The sequence below is a fragment of the Anarhichas minor genome, unplaced genomic scaffold, assembly GCF_050575085.1.
Source record: "Anarhichas minor isolate MPS153535 unplaced genomic scaffold, ASM5057508v1 ptg000024l, whole genome shotgun sequence".
Lineage (NCBI taxonomy): Eukaryota > Metazoa > Chordata > Actinopteri > Perciformes > Anarhichadidae > Anarhichas > Anarhichas minor.
In genome coordinates this window covers 9,023,495-9,044,178 of record NW_027466470.1, presented here as the reverse complement: position 1 = coordinate 9,044,178, position 20,684 = coordinate 9,023,495, and the positions used below count along the sequence as shown (strand labels likewise).

The 20,684-nt window shown below is 44.9% G+C and overlaps 2 protein-coding genes across 11 annotated transcripts in view; both read right to left on the bottom strand.

The window, feature by feature from the left end:
- Nucleotides 1-1,385: 1,385 nt before the first annotated feature.
- Nucleotides 1,386-4,225, bottom strand: LOC142956080 (zinc finger and BTB domain-containing protein 14-like). Its single transcript, XM_076097394.1, has 2 exons — nt 4,073-4,225; nt 1,386-3,415 (listed from the first exon to the last, which is right to left on the bottom strand). Exon 2 carries the CDS (start codon nt 3,390-3,392, stop codon nt 2,229-2,231), a length of 1,164 nt encoding a protein of 387 aa, XP_075953509.1. The 5' UTR covers nt 3,393-3,415; nt 4,073-4,225; the 3' UTR covers nt 1,386-2,228.
- A 2,261-nt stretch (nt 4,226-6,486) lies between these two features.
- Nucleotides 6,487-20,684, bottom strand: part of LOC142956078 (band 4.1-like protein 3) — a 44,925-nt gene continuing 30,727 nt past the window's right edge. For 6 of the 10 annotated variants that reach the window (XM_076097392.1, XM_076097387.1, XM_076097384.1 and 3 more), the window contains exons 13-23: nt 17,661-17,696; nt 16,264-16,449; nt 15,638-15,700; nt 14,336-15,040; nt 13,534-13,566; nt 13,214-13,291; nt 11,606-11,689; nt 10,992-11,090; nt 10,537-10,617; nt 10,039-10,154; nt 6,487-7,584 (exon numbers count right to left, since the gene is read on the bottom strand). In XM_076097392.1, the coding sequence (XP_075953507.1) occupies nt 10,044-10,154; nt 10,537-10,617; nt 10,992-11,090; nt 11,606-11,689; nt 13,214-13,291; nt 13,534-13,566; nt 14,336-15,040; nt 15,638-15,700; nt 16,264-16,449; nt 17,661-17,696 (1,476 nt within the window). In that variant the 3' untranslated portion in view covers nt 6,487-7,584; nt 10,039-10,043. Of the gene's footprint in view, nt 7,585-10,038; nt 10,155-10,536; nt 10,618-10,991; nt 11,091-11,605; nt 11,690-13,213; nt 13,292-13,533; nt 13,567-14,335; nt 15,041-15,637; nt 15,701-16,263; nt 16,450-17,660; nt 17,697-18,476; nt 18,531-19,850; nt 20,436-20,684 lie in introns of all 10 variants that reach the window. The other 4 variants (XM_076097393.1, XM_076097391.1, XM_076097389.1 and 1 more) reach the window with 4 other exon arrangements.

The following is a 20,684-nucleotide window of genomic DNA, read 5'->3' as shown; positions in this document are numbered from 1 at the left end:
GTCCGGTATCCTCCGAGTCCTGGTCGGTCAACGTGAGCAGGTCAAATTGGGCAGAAACAGGTCAATCACTATGAACAGGGCACCATCTAGTGTTGCATGCAGAGTATGAGAGAGCTGCCCTTTTTATTTCCTTGACGGAGAAACACAGCCATGTTGGGCGTGTGTTTGACTTTGTGTCGTGTGCAAAGTGGTTCTTACCCCCATGAAACACTCGGGTCACTGAGAGGTTAGTTTCACGTCGGAGTCAAACTTAAGAGCTGAAGCAGATCTGAACTAACACAAAGGTGCAGTGGACTTCCGGGTTTGGGCGGGTGGGGGGGGGGGGGGGGTCTGGGCAGCAGATGTGACTGTTTGCGTAGGCCGAGCTAACGAACAAACCAAAGGCTGAGGCGCTGCTTCATCTCTGGATGAGAGAAAGTTTCAACTAGAACCAAGATTCATTACTGTAAGCAGAGACGCTCACTTTCATTATCTGCTGATTACTTTCTGGATTAATCATGTGATCCTTATTCAAAGCGGAAGAATATCCATCACACATTCTGGGAAAGATATTCAGTGTACTGTCACTGAATGAAAAGAAACTCATGACGCTAAGGAAGATGATAATCAGTTACCGATTTAGTTTCATATCAATTTGAAGTCAATCGACTTCTCTTTTCAGCTTTGGTTCTCAGGATCTTTGCTTTTCTTAGAGCTGCAACGATTAATCGATCGACAGAAAACGCTTTTCAGTGTTGCGTCACTGTGACCTGAATGTCTTATTTACAGGAAGACTTCACCTCGGGGTGGGAAACAGAGACGGACATTTAATGGACCAAACTATTAATCAATGAAAGTTCTGTATGAGTTTCCCCACTGGGGATTAATAAAGTGTTCTAATCTACTCTGCAGATGAATCACTAATGAAAATAATCAGCAGCCCTGGTTATTATATGGTTGTTCCAGGTACATCTTTGCAATCAGGAGTAAATAACACGCCTGTAGCCCCTCTGCACTAGTTTCTGGACTGTTAACCGACATTTTTTAAAATATATTTCAAAACCAGAAATGCCGAACTTTATGTTTTGCATCGACAGTATTGTTATGGTCTTAATCCAACTGAACACTTGGCACAGGTGGATCATTTTGTCCTTAAAGAAGTGAACTTACAGTCAGATATCTTTGACCTGTGATCTCTACAAGACGCACTTGTTTTCCACTGAACTTTGGCTGCTCGTAAACGTTCCACATTTCCCAACATAACAGCGTAATCTTTCAAATCTGATACCAAGTTTTCAGGTTGTTTTGGGTGTGGCACACAAACCTCCACTGACAAAAAGACTCTGGAGGGAATAAACAATGCTCGCTGAGCTCTCATCAACAAAAACCAAACTTTGCAAAGACAATAAAACACAGCAAATGGTGTTTATTGTCAAAGTGTAGGAGTAGGACAATGTTATATGTGCATAATTCATTATTGTGTACTCTAATTGTGCAACAAACTAAGCTACAGTATATACAGACATCTATCATTAACTGTTGATAGCTGGATGACAGTTATACTGTATAACAGTAAATCTAGTTAGCCGGTTGCTTGGGCAGGACAGCCTTCAAAGGCGATCCGTCAAATGCCCAAGACTTTGGTATCATCTGCATCAGATGCAAAATGGTGACTCTTACAGTGTAATATCAATCAATACAACTAAACACATCCATCTAAAAACATCCACATGAATATACTCAATGCAACAAATGTTATGCAGAAAAATCTTTTCCCCTCCCCCCCCCCCCGACATCACTCGGTTTCTCCTCTCTTTTTCATCTCCATAAAATCCAGTAAAGGTTAAAACAAACATTTAAATGTTACATATCCCATAAAACGTAAAAGAGAATTAATGTTATGAGAACCCCCGCCCCCCCCCGGTCTACATAGCAACAATGCTTTGTGAAAAATATACGTATAGTAGAGTGAACTAAACATTTACATGATTTTACAGGTGGAAAGAAAACATCGTTTTGACATAACTCTTTTGAATAATAATAATAATAATAATACAGCCCCCACAGTCTCATGAACATGCTATGGTCTCTTGTTACTCACTCCGATCATTGTCCGTGTGATGTCAGGCCCTCGGCCTGTCACAGGGTTTGTGGTTGTGTCAGTGTGTGTGCATGTTTTTTAAGTGACTGCCGTGGATGTATGCGCGCCTGTGTGTCAGTATGCGGGTGTTTTGGTGTGTTTTGCAGGCTCAACAGTCCCCAGAGTTATGCGAATGTGGCCCGGTCTCCATTTTCCAGTCTCTCTGGTCGGTGGCCTCTGCCTGGGAGGCAGCGGGGGACAGGGACATCTGTCTGCGGGGGTTGCCGCTGTGCATGGTGTTCCAGTGGCGCTTCAGATCCGACGCTTTGATGAAGGCCTTTTCGCAGGAGCCGCAGTTGAACGGCCGCTCGCCCCGGTGCTGCCGCTCGTGGTCCTTCAGGTGGGACTTGTGCTTGAAGGCCTTTTCGCACAGTTGGCACGCGAAGGGCCTCTCGTTGCTGTGGACCCTCTCGTGCCTCTTCAGGTCGGGGCCCCTGATGAAGGCCTTGCCGCACACCACGCAGCGGTGGGGCTTGAAGCCGGAGTGGATCTTTAGGTGCTCCTTGAGGTGGGCGGCGGTGGTGAAGGCTTTGGGGCAGTGCTCGCAGGCGTAGGGCCGGTTGGCGGTGAGCAGGCGCTCCTTTTTGGCGTTGTGATCCTGGGGCTTGGCGCCGGTGCTCTGACAAGAGCCGTGGTCGCGGTGGCCGTACAGCAGGTACTCCAGCTTCATGTCGCTGGAGGAGGAGGAGCCCCAGCCGTGGCTGTGAGGATCTTTGCTCATGTTGGTGTTGTAGTTGTGCGGCTGAGACACGTGAGAGCCCCCGGGTCCCATGCCCTCCATCCCCTGATCATAGAAGCTGTTCTTCCTCACCTCCTCCATGGCCAGCTCCTTCAGGATGGCGTCCTGAGCTCGCATCCCGTGGTCCCCGGGAGCCTGGTTCTCCCGGGTCTTCATGTTGGTCAGCTCCCGCTTCTGGGTGCACAGGTTATCCAGGAAGTTGATGCCCAGGATCTGGCCGGACGACATCATCATGTTGATGTCCTTCTTCCTGACGGCGAGCCGGGCCGTGTACATGTAATTGAGCACCTCCTCGAAGATGTCGGAGCGGATGAAGTCCAGCTCCACGATGGAGTTGTCCTCCTCGCTCTGTTTCTTGAAGAGCTTTTTGAAGTAGTTGCTACAGGCGGCCAAGACACAGCGGTGAGCCCTGAACTCTATGTTTTCCACCACCACCACCACATCACAGTGCTCACCTTCCATCCTCTGCTGGTTGAGCATCTTCAGAAAGGTGGCTTTGTGGTCATAGTCGATATATCTCAGTAAATCAGACATGTTGCTGGTCAAATTGGAGCAACCTGCAGAGGGGAAAAAACAGTAAACAGTCAAATATTTTTGCTTTGCACAGTCAGTCGGGCATGCACATAACCTGCACACAGCTGAGGGGTGGAGCTACACTTGCACGCTTCTCGTGTGAATACATATAGGTTTTGCCTTCAGGAGCAAACAACTCACACACTATTATAGCAGCAACTTGCAAAACTAACGTTACATCGCTTTTGTTGAAAGACGGCCGTTAAAAATGCAAGAGAGTAAACAAAAAGTAGCAAAATCAATCGTGCAGAAATTCTTATGAAAAAAAAAAACCACACACACATTGGAGGCCCGACAGCAGTAAAAGCCGCGGTAACGCCTGTAAAAAATATATAAACGCAAACAGACACAAGCAGATGGACTTTTCTTAACTTAAGCCACGCGTTAAAGCCGCCGAGATCGCGTGACAGTCGCGTCGCGTGCAGAAAGGATAACCTTAGCAAAGAATATTTCACATTTCACTGCGCCCAGCCATTTTGGTCAGCAAGCCTCCATTGGCATGTTTCTGGTGCCTTTAAAGCAGTTCACAAACAGGCGGAGGACGCGGCGGCGGACAGGCGAACTAACGGCGGAGCGTAACACGCCGCGTGGCTTCCTGCTCCGTCCGAGGCGACCAAAGACAAAGTAAGAAATGTTAATACCCGAAGCCCTGAACGCGATCCTTGTGTTGTCACGCAAGGCTGTCGACGACGATCCAGAGCTGTCGTTTTTCCTCTTCCTCCTCTTGTTGTGACTATTGGGCTTCACAGGAAGCGCCGCGTTGTTTTGCCGCCACCTACAGCACCGGAGCGGGTACTCCACAGAGATCGTCTATGTCCGCGAGGAGGACTAACATTTGTCCGTGGCACTCTATAAAATAAAGATATTTTAAATGGAGAAACTGATTTACTCCTACACAAAACTGCTCTTCATTTTTAAAACAGAAATATTGCATATATGTTTGTTTTTTTCATTGTTTTTTTTTATTGTCATTGACTGCTGGTGGCATGTTGGAAAGAAAAAGCCGCAAAAGTGCCCTCTTGGATGCTCCTATGGTAGATAAAACAAGACGAAGTGCTCTCTAAGGTGCTATTCCAGAAGAGAAAACATGGTAAAGTGCCCTCTATAATGCCCATCTAGTGGAGAAAACGAGGTGTGTGTCCTAATGAGTGCTCTTAAATAGAGAAGACAGGATGCGGTACCATATAAGCTGCCCTACATGCAGCCTTCCGGCATGCTAGTGCCCCACCATGCAGCTTACTATGTTTGTTGTTATGCACCAAAGCAACACCAAATATATGTTGAAACTTGGCAATAAACCTGTTTCAGATTTCTGACAATGTGTCAAAATGGGACATTAAGTGCTGAATAATAAACATAATCATTTTGGAGTTAACCGTGAACACTTACCTGTACTAAGAGTTGATATTGTAAATACAGAGTTATTTGCCACTTCTCATGTATAATCCTTACCGTTTGACCCGTTTACATTTTTTGGGATTGTGTGCATTTGGTTTGCACATTATAGATATTATTTTTATATTGTAGTTCATGCTTTTTATACTTTGTACTGCAACTACAAGAATTTCCCTTTGAATAAATACATTTCTGTTTTAGCTTAGCTACATGGATCACTTACACAACATAACCTACTTTGTGTATATAAAGTACATCTTACATTAAACTTATATTAGTTCCATTGCACTCTGCAGCCTTGCACTATTATGGCTTTTTTTACAGAAACAGTTTGACTTGTAGACATGGTGTGTTGTACATTATAGTTAAATGTGTGTGTTTACCTATTGTACAGCTTTCTCGTCCTTTTAGTTTTAGCTGTATGTTTATTTATATCTCTTTTGTGTATGTACATTTAAAAAAATGCTTGCATGTGTGTACAGTACACATACTTGGCAAATGAAGCTGATCTTGATTCTGATTAAAATTGATAACCTCGTTATGTCTAACCGGTTTCATCCGGACTATGTGGGTATACTTTGATCACATTTGATTGACAATGGTCTGGCAACACAAACACGTTTCAGTTATCCTGATCCTGTATTTTCATCACTGGCTGCACGCCAGTAAGAAGAGCATAGACAGAAGTACACACAGGGAAATAACCCCAAACTGTACAATGTTTGGCAGACTGTTGTGTTCCCTCGACACTTGTTAAAGAAAACAAATGTGCTTTATGTCTTAACATTTAGAGACTAGAAAATGAACACCATAGCTGAGGCAGACATTTGATCTCCTCTCATTTGTCAGCACGAGATCGTTTGTGGAATAAGGATTTATAAAGATCAACTTGTCCTCCCTCCTTACGTTGATCCCATCGCACCCAGCAACAGAAACAGAGTGACAGCTCGCCTCTTTTGTTTCTCTTTGGCACACACGCACGTTCACAGCGGGCGGAGCTTTGAAAGCCTGCGTGCGTTCATCATAATTACCTTTGGCTTTTAAAAAAATAAAAAATAAAAAAAAATAAATCTGTCTTAATTACCCCGAGGGCGATCTTTAAGCGTTTCGAGCCTTTAGTTTAATGAATAATAGATCGACTACAATTTACAAATCCAACCACCTCTCATCTATATATATATATATATTTATTTATTATTGTTTAAGCTTGAATATTAAAAAAAAATAAAAAATCACATGTTGCCCATCAGGATATTTCAGTGCCTGAGGATATGAAATCTGTTTTGGCTCCTTTAGCTCAGGTTGTTTCATATATTCTAGTTCATTTTTTTATGGGTTTTTAAAAGTAAAGATTGAACATATGAAAATAACAAAAATCCATATTTAGAGAAAATCTAAGATTACAATTGAATATATTTAAGTGTTCAGTGTCACATGCTATAGCTTGAGGAATCATCTGTAGGCTATTGTGATATGAACCCATCAAATAACTAGTGCCTCATCTAATGGTCTCAACCAGTAACTGAATCATCACTCAGTGTTCAACACTGACTCAATATCTCGGCGTTAAGACATCAATACTCAATCAATGTGTCCAATGGCGACATGTTTCAGTGCTGTGGTCAACATGTTATTTGAGGAAAAAAAAAAAAACAGCAGATTAAAACAAATGCATTTGCCACTTTTATTTCACCTTTTTGAGGAAAACATGGCTGTACACGAACAAGACTCGGTTATTCAGATAGAGTTGAACACATGAGGGAGGCATATAGTTGACATGTTCAGGGTGGGGGGGGGGGGAAGAAGGTGGACAGATCTCTCTTGGCTTTGCATCTAATTTGAGCAGATGCTCGGCAGTCTGAGCCCTTTGCCTCACAGTCACACAAACCTGGGACTTGTGGCGCTGCTGCAGCTGATCATCTACCCTGGAGAACATTCAAAAGCCTGCACAGGCACATTAAAATCTATTTCTTGCACAGAAAACTTGACTCCTTGGCAGAACAGAGCGTGTTGGTGGAATCAAAATCGACGAGGAAAAAACGATAAAAATACTGAAATGATCATAAAAAAAAGGAAAAATGCAATTCAGGTAGACGTGAATAAAATCAACCGTGAAAGATAAATTTGCAATTCTCCTCGGAAAGCGTTGATATGTACAGAACTGGGCTGTAGTGATTTCTGCTGTAGTGGCACACCAGACGGAAAAAAAAATCATCGGCTTGTTTTGAGTAAGAGAGGCAATGCTTGCTGGCAAATGAGGTTGGCGCTTCTACAGTAAGGTTAAATAGCGTATGCTCCCTAACACATACAGCCTACAGCGATTTTAAGTTTCTGGAGTGATGGCTTTATTTCATAAATATAACGTTGCTACAGTAATTATTGTCAAGAATCATAAAAATGCATCAGAGTCATAAGGCAGTGTAAGCAAACCGTTTGCTTGCTGCACACACACACACACACATACACACACACACAAGAGATTCGGCGTGCAGGTTGAATCGAGAACCACTTTTAAGAATCGTACGTGTTTCGGTATAATCTTGCCATTTTGTATGATAATGCAACATTGCGTCCTTCTCATGCGAGATGCATTTATTTAATTTGCAAGGTGAGGGGTTTGCGACTAGCTGGCGGGGCTGCAGCATTAGGAGAGTAGGAGCCTTTCTAGTCTTCTGAGAGTCCCGGAGTAATATGTGGAGTTCTGGATGTTGGATTGTGGGAAGTCGAAACAGAAAACAGCCCTCGGGTGTTTTTACTCCTGGAAGAACAGAGGAAACAGAGGTTAGTACGTCCTGCTTATTCAATCACACACACACACACGTGAACCTTCAGCACCCACAGTGCACCCTGCAAGTGGGCCTGATAAAAAGATGATGGTGGTTTTTATACCGTAAATAGATGCACCGAGGGACTACAGAGTTACTAAAAAGCACACACACAACATAGATACACACAGGCTTCTTGGGTACAATGCTCAACTATTTCCCGACTCGTTTTAAGTGTGACCACAAGCAGTGAGTCCCAAAGGCTGGTGTCACCACTGAGAGGCAAACTGAACAGAGACCCATCATTCTCTTATCTCTATCAATCTGATTTAGATTTAAGGCCATTCAAATATCATACGTCACACAACTCTCCTTCAGCAGGTCGTGCTTAAAAAAACAAATCTGCTACCAGGCCCTCATCACAGAGGAGGGCATTTAGAGCAATTAGAAATTGAGTTAATGTGTTAAATTCAAAAGCAGACCGACTTTGAGATTAGTTAGGGTTATTCATAAATGATTAGTGATTAAAAGGATTAGAATCTACTGAAAAATGAGGCAGAAACTATACATTTGTTGCCTGATATTACTCATTAATGGGCTAAATTTATTGTGTACAGTTAAAGGAAACCATGAGCCTGATGACGGCATGATGGTGAATAAAGTGACTTGAACTGGAGGTCCTCGCTGTGTGTGTGTGTGTGTGTGTTTGAACAGGTAAGACCTTGTTTGATTGCAACTGTTGCTTTTCATTTCTGACATTGTTACTACACATTTTCCTGATACTGTTTGGCCCAAACACTCTGTGTGTATCTACAGTGGAAAGAGGGCAAGCATCCCAACAACCAGAGAAAAGAAACATTTAGTATCATGTTAATAGTGATACTCAGAAACACAGCAGTTCTGACACACCGATATTAAACAGCACACACACACACACACGCACAAAAAGGACTGAGGGCAAGGCCGCAGAAACAAAGCCAAGCATTCCCATCTGGTGAGTCACGAGAGTACACACATGCACGCTCGTCATCCCAAACCCTGCGCCTTGGGATCGCTTCAGTTAAAAGCTGGTGAAATAACGAGCTGCAGAGCCGAAAAAAGGTGAATTAGAATAAAACTGGGCAATTCCAGATTTAAAAATGTTTGATAGAGAGAAGGTGGCGAGGTTGTAACGATGACATGCTCTGGGTGCAATGGAATGAGAGGTTCCCTCACACAGCTCCACACCTGAAGTAATCCTCACAATACTGCCAGCGGGCAAGTTGAAACACAAACGGCTGCATTTGTGAAGGCTGCAGACACACTGCCAAAAGGACTGCTGACCTATTTATACCCCTCCACCACACACACACACACACACACACACACACACACACAGAAAGGAAGAGTGCAACTAAAAGGAGCAGGATGTCACAAATTGTTTCAAACACAAGTTTCCGAGAGATAGTTAGACAATGTCAGGATTCACTGATAAACACTGCTCCCTATAAAGACTGCAGTGAGGTGCAAAACTATGTGTTTTAATACAAATTAGCATCGATTCACGGTTTATTTTCTGCAAATACAACAGATTTTTACTCATAATATTTGTACAAGTGGTAATTTACAAAGCTGCCCAGTTAAAGTTTATGTTTTTTCTCGTTGAAAATAGACGAAAGCAGATCTGTCTTCACCTGAGATCAGATTTCAGTCAACGCGGGTTCTTTGCACACAGACTGAGCGCTCTGAGAAGCAGAAGCCGGTTGGGCCGGTATTTAATCGCTCATCACTGCTGCTGCCCTTTGTGAGGCTGCACAATGTAGACATAACGATGTATACTCGGTGTTTTTACAGAGTACTGCACGACATGCAGGTCACAACTCTTTCAACCGTACTTGTTTTTCAAATCAAAAAAAGCTAAAATTGTCTCCGGTTTTCCACATTTTCAAAGTTGTGGTTGTATTTTCTTTTAAATGACAACCCACATGTCTTTATAAAGAAGACGGGCGGGTCTGTGGTACATGTTTAGTACACAAGCTCTCTAACACAAATGGAATTGTGTTTCTTTCCAGCAGGGGGGGAGTGTTGCAGTCAAATTACAAGAGCTCGCATGAGACAGCAGCGTTGCTGTAAAAAGGCTTTTTAAGCCTTGTCATTACGAGTTGAGATTATAATATCCGGTGTGTGTGTGTCTGTGTGTGTGTGCGCACACACACACGCATCAGCCAACCTTTTCCCTGCAGGGGGAGTGGAGCTGGAATGACAGCATGATGCATTAGCTGTAAGTGCTACAGAAGCAGGGCTGTCTGTACCAGTGAGAAGAAGTGCTGATGGGAAAAGCAGCATGCCCGAGAATGGAGACCAGCTTGAAAAAAAAAAAAAAAAAAACCCAGTCCGACCACATCAAAAACTAGACCAGACTAAAAACGGACAGGGCTGGGACCAGGACTGGGACCTTGTTGTCTTACCTGGGTCAGTCCTCCCCCTCCTCTGGCGTGATCTCTGTCTCTTTATGAACCACTACTTTGGTCACTGACATGTCAGGATGCTGTTCTTTAGCCTCCTTTATGGCCTGAGCCAGAGCCTATATACGGGAGTGCAGTCCCAGAAGGGATCACCAGGGGGAGACAGAAAATGGGGAAGGCAGGGAGGGAGCAGGGATGTTTCATTGTGAGTCAATATGAGCCAACAAAGGGAAGCCACTTTTAGTCACACATTTGTCATACTTCCAGTATTTGTTAAAGTCACATCACGAGTTAATGTCTTGTGCAAAATATCACATGCTAAGCCCGTCTATATCTGGCTGTACTATGCTCGCAAAGTACAAGATAAGGTCCCGAGGGGTCACACTAGCATTTTACTTGTTCATGGTCATCGCTCAAATCCATTTATTGACTTAACAAGCAAAGAAAAATAAGGTGGACAGAGGAGAATGAATGAGAAGCGGTATGTAAACTCTGAGAGACCTGATCGTGGTCGATGTCTGTGTCTCCCGTGATGACGATCCTTTTCTCAATCCTTGTCTCTGATATTCCTCCTTTCACCGTCTGACCAACGGAGAGCAGGGAGACGACTTAAGAGTCAATGCGCACACAAAAGCATACGGCAACAAACATCCTGAAGCTTAAAACTTTAGGTTTTTATCATGCTATATACTTATTGTATGAGTCTAAATCCTTGGGCCAGACGACAAGAAGGCTGTGCGAGTGTAAACGTAAAAATAAAATTCAGACTTTTCATGAACTTAAGAGCTCGTGATGACTCCGGCATGGAGAAACACAGACCTATGGTGATCTGAGACACGCACACTGTTTTAAAGTTCTGCAGTAAAGAAAGGCTGAAGCCGAGCTGCATCGGCTGCAGTCGTGCTTGAAGCTTCAAGCGTTAAGAGACGGAAAAGGGACAATAGATGACCCCTGACCTTTGTGATGTGTGTGGTTGTCGTGGTGCTGGAGGTTTCCGAGGTGATTGTCTGAGCACTCAGCAACACCCCGGGGTCTATGTCGCCGTTAGTGTCAACCTGTTGACGAGCAAAACACTCCATTAGGAAACGACAAGTTATATTTGTTCTCTACATAAAGTCAAACTACCCGCTACACCACATTTAATGGGCTCCTAGCTAATATTATTCAACAGTAATTTGTGGTAAAGCTGCATTAACTGATTAACTGAAAAAAAAGCTCTAAAATCCCACATTACACTTCCAACCGCAGAAGAAACTAACTGTTGAACACGGGGGAGCATTTAGCCAGATAATTCCTCCAGGAGGTAGCAGAGAGCCAAACAGAGAGTTCATATTTCATTCTATAACTTCCATTCATTAGGTGGACACAAACACAACTCTAAATGAAGGATAATAAAGCTCTGAATCTGCTGTGTGTGTATAAAATAAATTATTGCTGATCCCAGCTTTGCTTTTTAGGGCAGATTCCTTTTTTTAAAGCCAACTACAGAACTATTCTTTAATCCCAACAATCGGTCATGTTTTTCAAAATGGTGCAGGATGTAAAATGGAGGCAACGTCATCGTTTGTACCTCTGCAGACTCATAGGTGGTAGTTTTTGTCTCCGTGTGGACGACAGGCACCTCTTTGGTTCCCACCTCGACGACGTCAAGGCCCTGATGGACAAAATGGGCACAAATAAATGCATGCAGAGGGAGTACAGCAGCGCCAAAACCATCTGAGCTCCAATTCAATTAACTGGCATGTCCAAAACAGATCTCTGTAAGTGCTCACTGTTAACTTTGTTCTTAGAATAGCTCCACCCTGTTGTGCACAAAATCAAATTAACACAAATAAATGCCGCATGCTAATAAACTAAGCCAAAGGCCGCCATTGAAGAGCTTGAATCTCTAAACGAGCATGCAGTCATGCATTAGAGTCCCTGATCCGCTGAAGACGGGGATGCTGGAGAATGCAAATCACAAGGTTTCAATCAAGTGTGTGCGCCACATCATATTAAAGAAAGGTCCCCTGATCTGCTCCGCAACAAACTGTGAAGTTAGACGCATGTCCATGCTTTCGCTCGAGGTTTGGCCCTTGATTATTAGTGGCAGATTGTGTTGGCAGGAGGGGAGGGTGGCGGTGAGGTTGCAGGGCCGAGGCTGAAGCCACCGCAGCTGATGCAGGGTTACCTCCGACTGAGACACGGCTGGAGGTGGCTGGCTGAGACAGCCGTCAGAGGTAAGGGGTTCAGTCAGAGTCACTTCGCGTGGGCGGGACTTCTGGTCTCGTTCCTCTTTTTCTTCAGCTCGGACTATTTCTTCTTTCTTCGCTTCCTCCGATACCATATTTTCTGAAACCTTTTCGTCGACACAGTCGTGTGCCAGTTTCAAATTCAGCTCTTCCTCATCGGGCTCCTCCTCCAGCTCTTCCTTCTTTCCATCTGCCTCTTCGTCCTCTGTTGTCTCCACTTCATCTTCTGAGCTGTCCATCTGTGCGTGGTGGTATTTCTCTTTCTCAAAGGGCAAAGGCTTCAAGATGTCTGGAAAGCTCTGTTGACCCTCATCCTCTGCTGGTGAACATTTGTCCACCACCTGTATCCTATTTTCTAACTCAGAGGGAAACGCTTGTTTCTCGAAATACTGCACGTGATTGGAGAACTGGACTCTCTTACCATCTACCTCTGTGTGCTTTCTCTCCCCTGTGTTGTTTAAATCTAACAATTCCTCCTCCAAAGCCTCCAAACAACTCCCTGCCGATTCCTCTTCATCGTGTTCCTCGTCCTTTTCACAATATCTGATGTATGCAGGAGCAACAGTGAATCTCAAACTATCATTTTCACGTTTTGACATAAACGCCTCCCCCTCGACGCCAGCAACCTCTCCCTCATCTATTACTCCCTCATTTATCTCTTCTGCTGCCGAGGTCAGCGCTGCAGACGGGCTCTCGTCTGACTCTAAACGCGTTGCTACCGGCTGTACTTCTGCTGCGAGCTCCACAGATGCACACGGTTGAGGTGGCTCTGAATACGGCGCAGTGCCTGGAACACCGGATACAGCTGCTGGATCTGCTGAACCGACGCCACTAATATCTTCACGCGACACGTCTACATTATCTCGCTCCCCCTCTGCTGACATTAACGCGACTGTGAGCTCCGCTGTGGCGTGCGCCGGCTCGGCCTCTGTGGACGGGATATTCACCGTTGGCCCTGTCGACTCGGCCGGTGCTGCCTCTGTCTCCGTGGCAACCACCATCTTCTCCTCCGGTTCAGCGGATCCCTGTGAATGATGAATGTGCCGTTAGAGGATGTTTCTGATAAAATCCCCTCAGTACAAGGAGGCTTCACCTCACACCTGACAAAGGAACATTGTTGTGTCGGTTATACGTTCACTGTGGAATCACATACTGTAGGCACGGATATTTAAAAAGACATTTAAAGGTTTCAGTCACGCCAAAACCATTGCAGTGTTGCATTTGTAAATCTGTGAGGACCAGAGAGGAGGAGGGGGGGGGGGGTCACCTTTTCAGAGGAGGAAACCCATCCCAGCGTAGACTGATGGGACAGAAGGACGGACGGACACAAGAACAGAGAGAAGGAAAAAGAGAGGAAAGTCAAAAAGTCACAGTGAACACCAGGACAAAGCGTGAAGGGAGAGAGGGTGGGAAAATCAAAAAGGAAACAGAAAAGTAAATATTGTATGGAATACCATTGTGTAGCAAATCCCAAAACCTCAAATGAAAATCAGATCGCTGGATCCACCAGCAGCAAACTTCAACTAATCTGCTTTTCGGTTACTTAAGAACAGTGAAATCTCTTTTCAGGTAGACCCATACAATTTGTTTTCCTGACGCGTTCCGGAGACAGAAGGGGATTTTGGGAGGATGAAGTGGGAAAAGCTGCAGCTGTGGCACCGAGCCAGGGTTATTAAGTCACTGCTTTCAGGGAACTGATAACAGAGCTGAAAGAAAGGAATGGTGCAGCGGAGCGAAACGGTAGAAAACAAACAGGAGCCAGACATTTCTTTCCTTATCAGCTGTGGGAGCCAGCTGCTAAGGCAAGGCGAGCCGTTTCAGCCGTCAACAAACTCAAAAACAAACCGTTGTATCAAAAGAGAAGCAACAGAAACCGGCGGTTTGGGAAATGTGAGAGTAAACGCTGGGTGTTAAAGGACAATTAGCCATGCAGAGCGCTTGGTTACACGGTTGTTAGACTGGTTTGGCTGCTGCTGAAGAAAAGGCGATGGGGTAGGCTGAGGGTGGTGGTGGAGATATGGAGGGAGGAAGCCAAAACAGAGCTGTTGCTTTTAGTTTTCATACAGTACCACTGCTAAGGACGTAGTAGAGGATTCAGAAACTGTAATCTGAGACACGCTGGACTTTGACGGCTCTGTTTGGATCTCTTCTAAGGTGAAGAACTCTTCTTTCAGCTGCAGGGCGTCAGACGTTTTTGTCTCTTTTACTTCCTTTGTCAACACACTGATGACCTCGGAAGCCTCGGTCTTCACGGCCTCAGATATCCAGGATGCCATGGCCTTTTTAGGCGAGTCAGTACCTTTAGTCTGAGTCATGTCATCCGTTTTTATCTCCATCTTCGGACTCTGCATCTTGACCACAGTGGTTTTGGCTTCTATAACATCAGAAGTGTCTTCTTTGATAGATTCTTTCTCTTTAGAGGCAGACAGCGTTTCGTTCTCCTCAGCCTCGGCCTCTCCAGGGACAACAGGCTCCTCTTCGTCACCTGCAGCACTCGTCTCTTTGCCCTCTGCGTCTGCTTTATCGTCAGCCTCCTTCAAGATAATGAGCGTCCCTTTCTTGTCACTGATGGCCTGGACCACTTCCTGTCTGACGGCTCCGGGGCTGACCTTCATCTCGGCCCTCTCCGACACCTCGTCCACGTCCCTGAGGGTCCCGTCCACGAAGACGTCGTCGTCCATAGTGGTTGACAGACTAATCCCGTGTGGCCCAGAGGAGGAGGCCAAATCTGTTGCGATACTATCCACCACATATTTCACCAGATATCCTGCCGCCTGGAGGAGACACTTGGCTTATTGGAAATGGATCGTTTAGGTTAATAGACAAAGGGCATCACAAAGCCAAGACGAGGACAATAAGCTCAGGAGACTATTGATATAGAGAGGACACACAGAAAGACCGAGCTCCATAAAGACTTGGACAAAAATGCACTGTTTAGATCTAGTTTTGAACCTAGTTTCTCTGCACATATATGGTAGTATTATCTTTATTTTATGTGGGACACACTGTCCTTATTGTTTTATCTGTTTTCTGTAATATGACTTTTTGTATTGTTGTCACCCCTCTGACCAAATGAATTTCCTCTTTTGGATAATAAAGTTACATTTGATTTGATTCTTATCGGATATCAATTTTTAAAAGGCTTAATTCATATTCACAAGTTATGTTAGTGCCTTTCAAGCTTCAATTAAAATTTCAGAGTGATAGAAAAAGGGCAGATAAGGGAAATAAAGTGGAGAAACTGTACATGTGAAGTAGTATGAGTACAACTGTGCCGGTGTCCAGATTCGTCTGGAGCTACATGGAAACAAAGGGCATAACAACACCACACTCACAAAATACAGGTGAGAAACAAAGAGGACGCAACTTACCTCAGTGGCTTTAGGTTCTACCTCCTCTTTTGTCTCTTCTCCTGCCGGCTGCTCTTCGTTAGCCTAAAGAAGGAAACAAACAAACAAATAAATACAAAAGGTCACAGCTTGAGACAAACAAGAAAGGACATGATCCAGATCCCAAAGCGGTTCCAGTGAATCTGCTTCTTTTCATTTCAGTCAGTCATATTGATTAGTCAGCGATTAGTCCTCAGAGACTAATTAGAGCCGCTCATTTGTCCTGCGCGAGTCCATCAGATTATGTAACGCAGCGCAAGAAAAAGGATAAAACTGCTCCGTACTCCAGCAAGTAATGTCACTGAGCACAACAATCGTATTAGGGATTAATGACGGCACCATCTATTACACAGACAAACTAACATGTTTATTATCAGCTGCTGTTTAGATATAGCAGAGACATAAGGTGATAGTGGCAAAGAATATAATATGAATATGCACTAGAGCTATTTATATAAATGTGCTGCAACAGACCGTTTATGACTATTGAAATGACTGCACTATGACGTATTACGCAAACACTCTTCAGATTGACGTCTTTGTTTATCTCCCCGGTGATGTCATGCTGCACACACACATCATTCAGTCTGCTGAGGACTGCAGCTTACATCCTGCAGCTCCAGCGGCTCTATCATTGGCGCTTCGTCCGCTCTGGGTGAGCGCGCAGGGGACGACGAGAGCCTCTTCTCCCATTCCGTCAGGCCTGGCGTGCTCTCGCCCGTCTCCAGGAAGGAGCGCTTCAGCTCGCTGATGTTGGTCTGGTGTTTGACCATCTCTTCCGGAGGCGAGGTGTCCTACAGTAGCCGGTCAACCATGTGATACAAGGAGGTGAGGCCAGGAGCAGCGCGGAGGGAACGACGGCCATGCTTTATGAACGCAACGGTAGCTTGCAAATCCAATGAATTACCAAAAAAAAACATAAACGCCTTAAATGCAGTTCTGAAAAAAGTCTGGAATCAACCAACGCAGACTTGAATAAACTGCATTGTAAGCTTCATTGTGTTCACTGCAGGCTACCTGTGCAACAGCTCGCACAAACAGCAACACAATGGCAAAATGTCCAATCACACGGCAGCTGTAACTAAGAGTAGCAGCTTGTTCTTAAATGCTAAAAGGAGCATTTAGGACTTAATTCAAGGAAAATAAATATTCATGCATAGATTCACAGATTTAGTTTTACAGGTTTAGTTAAGCACAACACTCCCAAATCTCATTAGAAGTTAACACCGCCACAAAAACTGACTAATAAGTTTCTTTATCTCTCACAAAAATGTAGTTGGATGCTCACAGCAAGAACTCGGTTCGATAAAAATGCTGTAATTCACACAGGAACTCCAGAAAACACAATGTAACACTGGCAGAGTTACTGGTGCGCTAGACGTATTTGTTATCAGTTAGGATTCTTCATACAAAAAGCACCTGCATGCATATTTCAATCATTCAATGCATTGTTTTCTTACCAACCTCTAGCATCAGATTACTGTGCCTGATAAAAACGTTTTCCCCTTTTACTCGTCTTATGAAACTATACTGTAAAGACAAAAGAGGGGAGATGTATTGTAGTTAAAGGTGCCATGTTTAATTTAGACTCTTGTTAGGAGATATTGGGAGCTTTGTCTTCTGCTATATAGCTGTAAATGATAACCTGATGGCATAAGTCAACTTACTGTAAAAGCCATGGATTAGAAAGAAAAAAAAAACTTCAAAACTGTGAAATCAGACTCTTGGTTGCAGCAACAGGAAAGGAAACAGGACTCCACCATTTACAAACAATAGCACTTGAAAATGAGCTGGAATGATGTGTTTAGAAGCAGCGACAGCTTTGCAGCAGCAGTCTGAAGTGAATGGTCAGTCTGGTGTGTGTGGTCTGATAGTGAGCATATAAACAGAAGCGGCGGCAGGCAAGCCAAGGTGGAGCGACGGCACAAAGAGACAAAGCGGCTCAGTGCATCTGGCGGCGGTGGTGTGATGCACTGAGCGGGGCCATGAAGCGAGCCCAGTGTACCTGAGTCCGCATCTCAGAGTCATCGTCTGCGTCCGACTGACAGCAAGTAAAGAGGGGAGGACAGAGAGCGTGAGACAAGGAGGAAAGGGCTCATTAAGACAAGAAGAAACGCACCGGGGTGAATCAGGTGAAGGGGAAGAGAAAGTGAGCTAAACGGAGCGGCAAGCGCAGAGATACGAGAGGGTAACGATGGTGGTTGAATTTAACAAGTAAAGAATATTGTGACAGAAATTGAGCTTTCGCTAAACCCCTCCCCCAAACAGCATTTGTCCAATCACAGCCTCAGCAGCCATAACTCGGCATGGCGGGCCTGTCAAGCTTCAATGTTCTCTACAGGTGGAAGTGCTGTGCACAGAAGTGTAAGGAATGGATTAAACAACGCATTTCTTTGCTGTAGCATATGCTGCAACCGCTAGCATGTGCAGCTAATTAGCTTACTACCTGCAGTCGAGTTGTTGCCGATTGTTTTCCTGGGACATGCAGCTTCAGGCTCAGTCTTTTAGAATGACGTCACTATTATTAACTGCATATTCCTAAGACCGCTTTAATGAGATTCTCACAAGAAAATTGAAGCTTGAAGTGTGTAGCAATGTTCAGTAAGGGGGCGAGGTTCAGCTATAGAGAGCCAAAGTGAAAGGGCCGTCATGGCGTTTGCCCTCTATTGTAAGGTAGTCACTAAATGGGCATAACAAGATGGAATGCATGCGTTGCATGCGGACCTTGTACACAAATTCTACAAATTCTTTCTATGATTCAGCATTACTTTATTTCCCTTTTTCATGCCTTCAATATGACGTCTTTCCTTGATGTACAAACCTCAGTGGCGGTCATCTCTCCATCAAAGGCAAAGTCAGTTTGTTCGCTGTCAGTCTGCTTTCGCAAACAGACCAAAACCGTTCCGAGTGGCAAGCAAGAAAACAACAAGAACCCAACTTTTAAAACCCCTGGAAAATGCATTCATCGTCAGAGATTCTTCAAAACCACAAATGGAACAAATGGAAATGCACTGGTTGTTTCTGTAAGCTACACATTATCAGACAACACTGCAGATAGGGTTGGGAAAAGAACAACAGAAGTAAAAAAGCAAATGAAAAAGTAAGCAAGCAAAACAGACTCAGAGGAAGTTGAAACCTTCGGTCAGTCACTTTGACATTTAGGTGTAACATCAAATATGCTCTGGATTTGGGGCATGCCTGAATGTGTGTGTAAAACATTTGCTGTGTGCTGGATAGTAAAAAATTGATATAACGAACAGTAACCTGACTTTCAGGCCCTCCTCCCTCCTCTCCATGCATGTTGACACTAGGGGTGATCTGGATGCATTTAATTTAACTGTCACAGTCTCTCTGCAACACAGCGTGGTTTACATACATCTGTGATTCAAAAGGGTGTTACTGGGGGGGGGGGGGGGGGGGGGAGAAACATCTTCGCACTCTCCTGTCAGCTGCTTTTAGCCCTTTTCAGCCGTTCAAATTTAAATCATTCATTCTAATTAGTGCTGCTTTGCTTGACTCAGATAGCAATGCAGAGAGACTGAGTGCGTCGTGTTTCCGTGCAGCAGTTGTTGATTTTGTAGCGGTCACTTTCTACACTGCGATACCATGAATGTAGATGAGAACACTGAGATGGGTTAGGCACAAGGCTATGCTTTAGAATATGATATTTCGTGATATTTGAATTAGTGACTAAATGAAGATACGAGAGTTCTTCAAATCATCATTATCAATAATTAACAGGCACAGTCAAATATTGAAATATTTCCACAATGAACTGTTTCACACTGCATGAGTTATTTTATGGTGATTTGTTAGTGATGTTAATGTCTCAAGAAGACAAAATTCAGGCTGACGCAAGTAAAAAGTCCCCAATATTTGTGTCTAACCCGCTCGTTAAGGTGAAATTAAATGCAAGCCAATCAAATATGAAAATGGAGGGACTTGCAGGTTCATCTCTGTGTGATGCTGATGAGGATGTAGTCTACAGGGTGAGAGTGTGACGGGGCAGAGATGAGGTTCTGAAAGTAGGAGAACTGACAGACACTGGGACAGACACAGTCTCCAGGTCGGCTCTGAACTGGTGAAACAGCAGAGCGAGATACAGGACAGGACAATAGGGGGTTAACTGTTGATAATGAACTACCAATCTAAGCCAGAGGCGGGTACTGGAACACACAGACGTTCGCACACACACCTCCTCTTCCTCTGAACTGTCATGGTCATGGTAGCCCTGGGCTATGGAAGCGGTCAGGGAGGCTGCCTTGGGCTCCAGGTAGCAGAGGCACATCGCCAGGGGGAAAGAGAGGGTGAGGGCGTAAGGGACGGAGAAGGAGGTGGAGAGCAGGAAGAAGAAGATGAAGAGGAAGCAGGGGATGAGTGACGGTGACTTAATAGGCAGGAAGTGCTGCGCGCACATAGGGAGGAAGCGCATCTCTGACATGTCGGGAAAGGAGATGTAGCCGTCCTCATCCAGCAAGGAGGACAGGTCGGGCAGGTGCAGGGAGAAGGAGAAGAGCGTGCCGCCGCGGCTCTTGCCCTGCTCCAGCCTCTGCTTGCGGGCCGAGAGCAGCAGCACCTGCTCGTCCAGCAGGGCGGCCTTGCGGTCGGCGTGGGCTTGCCGGCGGCGGCACCCAGCGGAGCTCTTGGCTGGACTGACCGACGAGGCCCGCTTACGCGTGTTCTCCCTGCGCCTCCGCCGCACTTTAGGTGACGAAACAGGAGATGAGGGGAGAGAGAGCTCAGAGCGGAGGGGGTCGGTTGTGTACACATGGGAGGAGCACTGATGGAGGGAAATGTCAACGAAGAGTGTGTAAATGGAGATGTGCGAAGGGGAAAGGGGCGAATACGCATGAGCAGACACACACACGAGTATAGTGTGGGGTCAAAGGAAGGACAAGAAAAGAAAAGCTAATTAGTAAAGCGCACACAAGATGAGAAGAAGCACTTAGGCCTTGTCTGCTGCAGTGGGTTAAGCTGAAAGCAACTGGGACATTTTCATCAGCCTTTAAAAAGTATTTTAACAAAGAAA